The sequence below is a fragment of the Hirundo rustica genome, chromosome 1 (genome assembly GCF_015227805.2).
Source record: "Hirundo rustica isolate bHirRus1 chromosome 1, bHirRus1.pri.v3, whole genome shotgun sequence".
NCBI lineage: Eukaryota > Metazoa > Chordata > Aves > Passeriformes > Hirundinidae > Hirundo > Hirundo rustica.
In genome coordinates, this window is record NC_053450.1 from 131,536,003 (window position 1) to 131,548,357 (window position 12,355).

The window sequence follows — 12,355 nt, forward strand, 5'->3', positions numbered from 1 at the left end:
CTGGTTAAATATAAACAGACCCATGAAATGGATTCTTGTACACAGCATACAAGCTTTAATTAGTGAAAACTGAAAGGAAAGGAAAGGAAAGGAAAGGAAAGGAAAGGAAAGGAAAGGAAAGGAAAGGAAAGGGAAGGAAAGGAAAGGGAAGGAAAGGAAAGGAAAGGAAAGGAAAGGAAAGGAAAGGGAAGGAAAGGAAAGGAAAGGAAAGGAAAGGAAAGGAAAGGAAAGGAAAGGAAAGGAAAGGAAAGGAAAAGGAAAGGAAAGGAAAGGAAAGGAAAGGAAAGGAAAGGAAAGGAAAGGAAAGGAAAGGAAAGGAAAGGAAAGGAAAGGAAAGGAAAGGAAAGGAAAGGAAAGGAAAGGAAAGGAAAGGAAAGGAAAGGAAAGGAAAGGAAAGGAAAGTGATTTGTAACGCTAAACAATCTGCACATTTCTTCAAATGCTGTTGTTGCCACTTTGTGAGACACAGAGACACTTGAACAGCTTGGCTGCTCTGGTTTGTCTGGGAAGAGCCTAGTGTGCTGTGGGCTGTCTTGCAAGGAGATAACAATAACGACAGGGACTGACAGCTTCACAGTCAGAGATGCAATGAGAAGTCAGGAGTTACTGGCTCCCAGTGGTGGGCCTGGCTTACCTCTCTTTTCACAGAGCCCACAATTGTCAGGATGTAATAAAAGTGGAACAGCCCAGATGGGTTGCATCAAACTAAAGAAGGGAACACGCTTGTGCTTGCTCTGGGATACTTGCTGTGTGAGCTGCCACTGCTCTGCGTTTCATCCTCCTGGACTGGAGAAAGTAGCTTGGTTAGAAGTAAAGGAAAGTGCTAACAGGTCCAAAAGCACAGAAATTGCAAATCAGGGGGCCTGGCAGGTCTGTAACAGCAGAGCCAACACATCTTTATCTTGGAAACACTTTTTGGTTAAAGTGTGATTCCTCTCACTTGCAACTAACTGCCAAAATTGAGGTGTAAAGTCCATGATAGCAGGCCAGGTTCATCTTATAGTCAATGCAGAGAAGGGTCATATGTTTCCCAGATCATGTCCAACATCATTATGAGAGATATTAGGGACAGGTACAAGCATAGCTGGGAGGGTTTCTGAGGCTTTTTACCTGCTGTTCTTGACACCAGGATACTGATATATCATTGGTCACTGTGAGAGTGCAAACAGAGACAGTATGTGCTAAAAGCTACCCAGGCTTGAGTATCAACACACAAAAATTTCAGGGCTGCATGTTTCTATCTTGTTTACATACTGTGGTTGATAAAGGGAAAAAATCTTACATTTAAAAAGGATGATTATGACAAAGCTTTATAAGATACAGACAGGTAGTGAACAGTGAACTAACATTGAATTGAGAGTCAGTGCACAGGAAAACACAGAAACTACTGAAGGCCTGTCTGTGGTCACAATCCAAAGCAGTTTGCCTATTTCATTCTGGGAAAGCATTTCTGTGACTTACTTTTTGACATTATCCTTTTTTTTTATTCACAAAATGACAGCTGAAGAAAATCATAGTGAATATCAAAGATTGCTCAGATTTAATCTAATGCTAATCTAGCAGGCAGTGGTATAAGTGCTGAAGTAAACAGCAGCATTATTTAAGCTAGGCTGAACAAAGCAGCATGTCCTGGGTGTGTTTGGAGCGAGGGCTTTTCCAGCTCTGCCTCCCCAGTGCGAACTGCAGCCTACAGCTGTAATTTCTCAGTGTAGGGAGAAAGAGCAGCTCCAAGGAGAGCCAGTAAATGCCAGCCCAGCTTTCAGGCTGGCCAGCAAATGGACACAGGCACAGGACTGTGTCAGGATTGTGCCTGAATCTCTGGCACCCCGCAGAGGCACACGGATCCGGGAAGGGAGAAGGCAGTGCCTGCTCTGTGGTGGCTCAGTAGATGATTCCTTCTGGTTCCAGCAGCAAGTACTTCTTCATGGACAGAGGGATGGAGAGCAAGGGGACTTCTCGATGGCACCTTTCTGACAGTATTGCCCGAATAGCACATCTGCATAAGTGCATCAGTGACCGTGGTGAATTGCTGCACACAGTGAACAAAGAGTCATAGAAATCCTGGTGCCGCTGTAAAAAAAAAAAACACCAAACCACAGGTGAGTTTGAGGGCAACCAGAATATTTGGAGTAAGGATTTTTGAATTAAAGGGATAATTATGTCAAAGCTTGTAGCTTGTCCTGCAGTTTTGCCTTTTGGCCACATCTTTTCCTCTTTAATATCTTACTTTTCATTTAAATTCTCCCTTGCATTTGCAGCTAAGTCATCCTGGTCACAGAAATCTGAGCCATGCAACAGAACCTAGAGGTACATAGTCACGCCCGTGTAATATGGCACTTTAAAAATATTTGCTGACTTAATAGAAAATATAAATATACATATTGAGAAATCTGCAGAAACACCAATCACAGCCAGAATATTTTCACCGGCTGAGTACAGGGACAGCTGAGCTCCTGCTGTACTGCTGACAGGGGGTGCTCCAAGGGATAACGTCACAATATCAAAAATATGTCTTTTTTCAGTGAGTGATATGCTTCTGTCTAATGAGAGATATTAAGTGGGGAAGTCTCCATCTTCTGTGATGTTCTTCTCTTTCAAAAGTGTTTTTCCTTTCTTAAGGTTTGGTGTGGGTTATGCAAATATTAAGCCTGGATTCTACTCAGGAGCTTACCTCCAAGACATCCTCAGGTATGGCTGCTTTCCACTTAGATGTCGATTTGATATGCTCATAGGAGTTGACGACTACCTCCACAGCTCTGGGGTAGGAATGACAGGCTTGTAGCACCTGTGGGCAGGATGGATGGAGACTATGAGTAGCATCAGGAAGCTGGGGCTAGCCTGGGGACTTGGCACTGCACAACAGCAAATTGAGACAGACACAGCCAAACAATTATGAGAGGAAAAGGCTGGAGATGCAAAAGACACGAGGCCCCTCCACACCACTCTGTGCAAGCACAGCAAGAAACCCCAGGCTCATCCCCAGTTTAAGACCACACAGAAATGCTGGTTTAGATCTCCACAGCAGTCTAGATGGGGTGGGCTTTATCACCCAAATCTTGTTCATGGCTGGGTTGAGGCAAAGCCATGCACACCAGGCAAAGCCATGCACACCAGGCAAAGCCATGCACAAAAATTCTTGCTTCAGCACATGCAGCTCAGGAAGAGAAAAAAATCCCACCAAATGAATCAAAAATGCATTCTTAAAGAAAAATTAAAAATATTATCAGAAGAAGAGACAGTTCAGAAGTAAGGCTTTCAAGCCACACAAGGCCCCTGACATAACTGTTCTGCCCAGTAGTTTTAGCTCAACAGGAAAAACCCCAGTCTACTGTCACTCATGCAGGGGATAACACTGCATTCACCCAATTTTGTCCCATGAAGTCTCCAGGTTTCACAAAAAAAAACCCCTAAAAACTGCAGAACATCCCTCTGGGATAAATATCCTACATTTTCACAGACGGGCAAATGATAATTTGGAAGAGAGACCCACTTTATGCAGTAGGGTGCAGGAAGAGGAGAATTCAGACCTTGCTCTCAAATACCCTCTAGGAGACTAAGCATTGTTCTGTTACAGTCAGAGCCTGCTCATCCTGGGCTCAGGAGGGCACAATTAAAATTTTGGCATTTTGTTCAAAGGCTTCTTGACTGCTTGGCTTGTTAAAATTTACATATACTGTTGGGGAACTGCAAACTGTTGCTTAGGGTACTAGATGAGAGAGAATAAATCCTCACTTCAGCAAACTTATTTAGTTGTCTGATACAACAAAACTCTCAGGTACTTCTGTCAGTGTCTTGGGCTTTGCAGGCATTTAAAAACTTTTCAGGAGGGATACTGCAATAATATTTCTTTTTTTTTTGGTCATAAGTTATGAGCCCAGGTCAGGCCAAGCACTTCTCCTGAATTCTCCCATTTCCTGGGAGTATTCCAAAGCTTTATTGAGATGCATTTCATTTTGAATAGATTTGAATGGATTTTTAAATGTCAGATGTGACAAACTGAATCAAGTGTTTTCATCTCTAATCTTTGGTGGAGACCATGAAATATGCATTTCATATAGCTCAGTTAAACTATATGAAGCCAGATTTGACAAAGGCATGTGGGTTCTCTGAAAGGAGAAGGTGAATCTGCTCTGAAAAATTAGGCTTCATCCATCATTTAGTTTGGCATTTCAGGTTGATTAAGAGCAAAAATTAGATCTGTGTCTGGTTTCTGGTACAGGCAACTACAATTTCACTTCAGTTAAATATGCCACTCTTACAGAAGGTCATCTCACAATGCTTTGGGCATTCTGGGCCCACACTGACAGGACTCCAGCAAATCCAGAGAGCACTAAATCCTGAAGTTTGGATCTCTCATCCCATTCCTGTTCAAGACACCACCTCTCTCCACGCCCCTACTGTACAAAGACATCCTTAACCTTGTGGAATTGCAGAGGGTATATCCTAGCCGCTCCATGATTCAGTAGCAGCTGGTAGCAGATGTCTGGCTGAGCAGCTGGCCGCACAGATGTCACTTTTATGATATACTGCAGGGGTGCACAGCCATTGACATCCATGATGTTTGCTTCTGCTCCTGCCTCCAGCAGCATATGCAGCAGGATGTGGTCACAGTTCCAGGCAGCTTTGTGGAGTGGTGATTTGAAATCCTCATCGCGAGCATTCACTTCAGCTTTATAGTCCAGGAGCATGCGACAGATGAGGTGGTGATCCTGGCTGTATATCTGGTCCTTGTAGTGAAGGGCCCAGTAGACTGCACAGGCCAGGGGAGTCTCCATGTAGGCATTGAGAGCATCTACCTGTGCTCCCTGTTCCACGTAAAAGGCCACGAGCTCTGGGACACCCAAGCGTGCAACGACGTGCAGAGGAGTCTCCTCGTCTTTGTTGTTCGTTCTTATGTTCACATTTGCTCCTGCCAAAGAAAGATGATGGGGGGAAATGAAGGCGATGAAACATCTGTTTGGCCATCTCTCAGTATGGGCTCTTCTTCCCAAGGAAAAGGTCAGGGTGGGCAACTGGCACGAAAGACGCGTGTAAATGCAAACAGCACGGATCCCGCATTAGTTAAGTCTCCAGGGAAGAAATTTAATATTCTTGGATCCAGCTCCAGATGTGATATGCTGGCCCCAAGCTGGAAGACCTTATCTATTCTATTTCAGAGCAGCATTCAAGCCCAGATTTCTGCGTAAAAAGCTTTTTCCCATAAATTGAGAACTGATGGAGAGGGGAGAGCGTTACTCCCGCCCCGGAGAAGAGCTCAGCTCTGCCCTGCACCCTGAAAACACCCCCTGCAGCACCTCGTTAACGCGAGCCGGGATGAAAGGACATTTTGTAACAGCTCCGCGGATGGTATTAAAGCGCCCATTGCCAGGGTCCCCGGGCGCTCCGGATCCCGTTTCCCGAGCGCTGCAGAGCGGGTCCGGCCGCAGCTGGAGCAACAGCACCATCTGCCGAGCGGCGAGCCGGGGCCGGCCCGGGAGCGGGCGGGAGCGGGGCCGGAGCGGGCGGGAGCCCCGGCGCTAATGCCGCGCCGAGCGACAGTCGCGTTCCACGTCCCCGGCACGGCGCCGGCAATCCGAGCTCGGAGGCGGTAACCAAACGTGGGATCAGCGCTGCTTGCGCTGCCGGCCCAGGCAGAGGGGGATAAACTGCAATGGCCTGGACGGATCCCAAGGGACACCCCCGAGTGGAGACGGCGGGTGAAAGATGCACCTCGGACCTTTGGGGCAGGGACACTAACTGATCAGCTCCCGGGGGTGCTGCTCTGTGGATGTGCGCACCTGACAGGTTTGCGCCAGACCTTTCCCGTTCTGTCTGGAGGCTCAGCATTCAGCTCACATGGAGTTTAAAGAGTGCTTTGGGAGGAAGGGTGGCTTTTAAAGTACTGTTACACTGTTGTTGATGGGTGGGTGAAGAAAGCCTGCAGAATACATCCTTTCACTTGCATTCATCCTATATTGTGTTTCCTAAGAGTACATTTGACTTTTAAGCTTTTCTATGCCAGCAAATTCAACTCCTGCCGTCCGGACTGTTTTCTTTGGGCAGGATACAACTGGCAGCATTTATTTTCCTTTCTACCAAACAAAATAATATGTATCTTTCCAGCAGAAGAAAAACAATGTTGTTATTCATTTATGACTGCGGACTGCCTTGCCCAAAAAGCGTGGACTTTGCACTTGGGCTCTGCATCTCAGGAAAAGCTTTCAGTAATGACATATGTAACACACCCAACCCAAAATCATTTGTATTGCCATGGCACTGTGTGATAAATAGGGGAATCTCTCTGTATCTAAAGACCTGAACTGTGTTTCTCTTACTGTGTCCTGCATCAGTACCCTTCTGTTCAGGAAACAGTGTGTGATAAATATATTTATGGAAGAATTACATCTATTAATAACCTCATTTGTTGCAGATGACCAGCAACATAATGTACCTTACTTTGGAGGGGGAAAATAAATAAATAAATAAATAAATAAATAAATATCTTATATAATACCCTTTTTTATCTCCAGGCATGAGTTTGGCTGCATCCATGACAAATGAAAGACAGTACCAAAACCTGCATCCAATTTTTCAAGGCCAGATCTCAAAAAACAAGCGGTTGTAGAAATTTTACTCAGGTTCAGGAAATTTGAGCAAGAAAGAAGATGAGGGGTGCCCTTTCATGTGAAAATTGCTCAATAGTAAACCTAGATGAAAAAAGACAGAAAAAAAACCCCAAGAGAAATAGAAACTCCCTGATTCAGAGGAGCTCTGCTGCTGATGGACCGATTGGGCGATGGACTGGAGGCACTGAAATGGGAAACAATCTTGGAGTAAGGACCAGTGGCCAGGGAAAGATAGATGTGGTGAGGAAACAGAATGGGAGAAAGAGATCAAAGAGATGAGCACAAGGAATCTGAGATGAAGACATGAGTCACCTGTGGATGGAAGGGATAAATACACATCTACTTTGAGAAATTTCCTCCTAAGAGAAAGGCCAGACCATGGCCACCATCTTTGTCCATGCTGTGAGAGATGCTTCAGAGCTTTACCTTACCTCTCCAAAGCAGCTGCTGGGCACAAGGCATGGAGTTTCGTGTGGTACAGAAGTGCAAGGGCGCCTGCCCACTCATTGAAAAGCAGTTCAGCTTAGCTCCATGGTTGCAAAGGATCTTGAGACACTCAACATTTGCCATTTCACAGGCTATGTGGATAGCAGCTTTTCCATTGGGCCGGCAGTTGATTGTAGCTTTGTGATTGAGGAGGACTGAAAGACTCTCCAGATGTCCATACATGACAGCTAGATGAAGTCCAGTTGCCCAGGATATTTTTAATTTGTAGCTGGGAAGCCAGTACCCTGCACAAAGTGAGAATGTGTTATCAGCCTTGGCAAAGAATTTTCTTTGGACTGTCCACCCACTGAGAATAATTGAAGGGGAAGAAAGGGTTGGAGTTTTAATGTAATTTACTGTAATTTCACCAGCATAGTGCACACAAAGTTCTCTCAAGCGTAACTTCATTTTCATTAAGCACTGTTACTATGTGCACTGTATAGCCTGCCTTTTGGAGAGAGAATTCCCACATAGACGTACCCTGAAAGAAGCTTTAGACTATTTTTTTTTTTTTTTGACTGATATAGATTAAACAAAACAAAACAAAACAAAAATATGCTTAGAGAATTTGAAATGCCACCAGCTAAAAAATATGGGAGAAGTGGGATCTCCAGCCTGCCGATAGCTGAACAAAGGTGGCACTGGAAAAAGACAACAGCATTTATTTAGGACAGTGACTCAACAGACAGCTCATCCTACTGTTTCTGTGTGGGAGATGGCAAGATCTTGCATGTCAGGGGCTGGATTCATTCAGGGTTGCATTACATATAGCTGACCCCTGGCAGTATGGCTGCAGCTGTGTCAGGGTCCTCCTGCCAACTACTGCCCTGAGGAGCACCGAGTGAGGAGATTGGGTGCTCATGTAAATTAGGCTGAAGAGCCAAATAGAAGCAGTGACACTTTAGCATGAAATTTGGCCGCAAAATGTTTGGATTTTTCTCAGAAAATGTCACAATGTGGTTGTGGTGTTTTTTTGGGTTTTTTTTTTTACATTTTATTTTATTTGCAAACAGGTGTAAGGCCAAATAACACATAAATGCTTGTTCCCAAATTAGGACTATATGCTTAATGACTGCACAGATACAGTCTCAGAAGTGATTACTATAATCACTTGTTTAAGAAAAGTAAAATATCATAATAATGTGCAGATGGGCAATGGAAGTCTAAAATTTTTTTTTTTATATATATACACAGTACCTACACCTTAGCTAGAATGTGACTATAAAATTCTGTGGGTTTGATTTGTCTATTTCTCCTTGGGCAAATGCCTGGTTGAAATCTGTTATTGTGTAAAAAACACAGAAAAAATATTAAGAGGTGTATAGTAAGGTCAAATTAATTCAAACCTTCCTTTTTTAGTCTCTGGTTGTATGCAGATTTTCAACACTAATGTCATATATATATAGTTTTTACAGTATTCATTAAGTACAAGCAGGAAGGAAACACAGTGCTGGTGGCCGGGAGAAATGGATTAAAATTTTTCTTCCCTCCTAGATAAATTACAGCTATATTTTCAGATAGGGGCAAGAAACTGCACACCATGTCATCTACTCTAGGACAAAATTTTTGGGACTGCCAAACCCAGTCCTCAAGGAACCCACAGTGTAAATGGCAAGAGCAGCAGCCCTGGGGCCCCGGAGTGCCCGAGCAGGGTGACAGCCCCCTCTGAGGACACACAACCTGCTGACTGTGCAGGTTACACTGGCAACGCTGTTAGCGCAACCTCCTCATCGTACACCCTCAAACCTGGCTCAGAGAAGGTGGCCTATATCCCAGAGTCTCTGCATAGAGCAGAGCAAGCTTCTTAAATCCCCTCCCTATCCAACTACATGTGTGTTGTGGTGTGCCCCCTTGTTACCTCTGAGCTGCGATGCACTTCCAGCTTACCCCATATAGGGCTGGGTCTCCCATTTATGGCCAGATACAAGCCATGAATTATACATTAACAGCAGGAAAGTGATACTTAAAAGCCAGGTTATCACTTTTTATAGCCACAGCTTTCCTGCCTGAGTCCACAATCTGTTTCTGTTGCCTGTGCTGCTTGCAGGTGAGCGGTGCTCAGACATCCCCTGGGAGCATCTCCCATGTCCTCTGCCCAAACCTGCTGGCATGGCTGAGCTCAGAGGGACACGGACAGACACTGAGCAGGAAGCAGATGTGGGCTCCATGGGAGACCTCATTCAGCTTACCTGTTTCTTTGGTTAGTAACATAAAAATGCCACGGTGCAAGCAAGATCAGCATCTTTGAGAGCTCTCAGCCTCTTTGGAAGAGAAAGAAAAGTCACTCTGTCACCCACGACATTTCTTTTCCACTTTGTCACTAGGGACTACAGCAAAGCTCAGGCTGTCAGAATGGTGGGGTGGTGAATTTTTCTCCCTTCATCATCCTCGAGGAAATCCCCATTTCATATCACAGTTATCTATCATTCAGAACGAAAGTAAAATTTACAAAAGAACTGATAGAAGTGCTTCTTGCCTTTCAGACAAAGTGAGTACAATATGGCGATTTAGGCCATAGGAGTGCATTTTTCTCTCTCTCTACTTTTTGGAAAACAGAGAATTCTTCAAAAGACACTAGTTAATGATTACACTTAGATGATCTGTGATTAAAAGTCTTTTCATTAATCCTGTAGTCTCAAACTACAACCAAATTGCATTTTAGCCTCGTGAGGATGGAAGAAGATGTATTTTAAGATAAATTCAGTGCAGTGTCATACACTGTCCCTAAGGGAAGTACATCATGTCTGCACCATCCTCACCCTGAAGAAATCAAAAGAGCAGGAACCAATCATTAAATAAGAGATGAACAGAAAAAGAGGAGAAGTGAGATAGTCCCTTCTTTTAGCCACAGAAGAGAAAGTGCACTTGCTGTGCTGCCTCTACTGGAGGTGTTTATCTCCACATATGATTAACTTCTGGCAGAGACTGATCATTACTGCTTTCTAAATACACAAAAGGAGTCTGTTAGCAAGTAGGTCATGAAGTCTGTTGATTTTAGCAAAGAGCAAACTTGGTTTATTTCTTTAAGTTGTAAAGTTTTGGAAACTCTTTCAGCGTCTGACTGGGAAATGGTTTGGTTTTTTCATACTCCAAAACAGATGTTGTGTTGATTGTTCTGGTTGGTTTTTTTATTTCCAGATTGGTTTTCTGTTTTGATAAACTAGCACATCCTCACTTTCTGTCATTTGGAAAAATAAACCTTCTCCCATCCAGCAACATCCTAGGTCCACAGGATTTCCTTAGTTCCCCTGAGCTAGGGAGAATCCACTTTGCTGTCACTGAAAATGGAAGGCAGGGGATATTTTCTGTTTCTAAACAGTCTGTATATGTGGATGGCTTCATGCAAGAAATGTATACACCCCATTTAGCCTGCGTGTGTCTATTCTGGGCTTTGCACCCGAGTTCTCTGCGAGGAAATGGCAAAGGATTCCTCTTTCTGGAGTCTCCTGCAGCTGCAGCACGGAGGCTGAGGCTGGGCTCTGCCCTTCACCGTCCCACAGCTGACAATCTCCCCTGCTGCGGTGGCCCTGGCCATGTGAGCCTCCTGAGATGGTGCTGCCCGGGGATCAGCTCAGGCTGCAGCTTCAGAAGAGATAAAAGCCACGGTTCCCTGAAAATCACTCAGACCCCTCTGTTTCCTGCCTGGTGAATGCTGACACATTTACCTTGTTTGTAGGATGCCAGAATCAGGTTTTCATCTTCGACTTCAAACACTGTGTCCACATCTATTTTCTTTTGGCTCAAGAGCTCTTCCAGTGTTTCAAAGTCATTGGATTTCAGGGCTTCAAGAAAAGCTTTTTTCACCAACTTTGCAGCTGTAGCTCGAGTAATTTTCCTCTCTGTGCTCTCTCCCTCTTTGTATGTTTCCTCCACATCCATTTCCAAATGTTTGCTCTGTGAAGAGGGGCACGCTGAGGTCCCTACAGCACTGTTGCATGCTGAAGTTACTGAAGACCAGAAGGTAATTTTATCACTCAGTCATGCTGATCTGCTTGTTCTATTTATATGAGGAGCATTTCGGGCATCGAAATGCCACTCTTAGATATCACCACACTCTTCTGATGAAAGCGGGGACAGACACACTAGCAATAAAAACAAAATAAGAGTTATCTCCATGGGCTTCATACACATTAAGCTTCATTAACCACCTGATTACCTTCTGGTCCTGCCCATAAGCTTACATTAAAAGACACTAGTCCTGGGTGTTGTTTCTCAGCTGCAGAAGCACCCACATTTCCTTTCAGAGTTGCCATGGTTTATTGGCTGCAATGGGATGTGATGCTCTGCCTGCAGATGCCTTTTAACTAATGCAATTCAGGGAAAAAAAAATCTAAAAAATCTCCAAGGCCCTCTTCGTATGGGAGGTAACCTGCTCTTCTGGACAGCATTCTGCTTGCTGGTGCTGACTTCAGGGGCAACAAGCAGCGCTCCTTGGAAGGAGAAATGCTGGGACAAGGGGGCTGCAGGGCTGTACAGTCACATTTTGGGGTGGGGGATCTCATACACTGCAAGGGGTTTGTGTGTGAATTAACTCAGCTGCAAGCCTGGGTCCATAGGCTCTTCTTCCCCTGCTCACCCTTCATCTAAACTCAGAACTTCTCTCTCACAAGCCCACCACTCACCGAACACTGCCCCCTCCCTGCTTTTCCCTGCAGTCTTTGCCAGACCCATCCTTGTACTGACAACATTCAGAGGATGAAAACCCACACATATCTTGCATGAGCTGCTGCCATGCATCACTTAGAAGTGGTTCACACCTGCACCCACTTGGGCTGCTGGATGAGACCATAGCTAGAAGGACACTATTTTCTCTTGATTTAAATCACCCAGCAAAGCAGACACCACCACAACCACCATTATAAAGAAATCTTCATATTTCTCCTTCCTGTGAGCTTGGCTGCCAAGTGGGCTGATGGAGATCCGTGAGCCGGGTGACAGTGGAAGTCAGAGCAGCCTCTCTGTTTGAAGGGTTTCCAGAGGCCAGGTTCCTCAGGCAGCCCCACCAGCACTGCAGGAGCCCTGCCCATGGACTCAGCAGCCCTCTCCTAGAACCTGTGCTCAGCAAAGGTGGTGCCAGACAGCAGCTCATATTTGTGAGTTCCTTCTACCTATGTACTTCTGAATGAAAAATACTTCACAAAAACAAATTTCCCAAGGTAGTGTACGTTGTAATAGACACAAGAGGAAGGAAAATGGTTTGCTCTGGTCCTATATGTCCCAGGCACCTCATCTGTGTCTTTTGAGGCCTAAGAGCAGAGTCAGCA

General features: G+C 44.8%; 1 protein-coding gene across 1 annotated transcript; it reads right to left on the reverse strand.

Annotated features, from left to right (window-relative positions):
* Positions 1–259: 259 nt before the first annotated feature.
* On the reverse strand, positions 260–11,021 carry ASB4 (ankyrin repeat and SOCS box containing 4). The gene is made up of 5 exons (XM_040087242.2): positions 10,757–11,021; positions 7,037–7,336; positions 4,419–4,909; positions 2,672–2,785; positions 260–2,070 (listed from the first exon to the last, which is right to left on the reverse strand). Exons 1-5 carry the CDS (start codon positions 10,968–10,970, stop codon positions 1,882–1,884), a joined length of 1,308 nt encoding a protein of 435 aa, XP_039943176.1. The 5' UTR covers positions 10,971–11,021; the 3' UTR covers positions 260–1,881.
* Between the last annotated feature and the right edge of the window lie 1,334 nt (positions 11,022–12,355).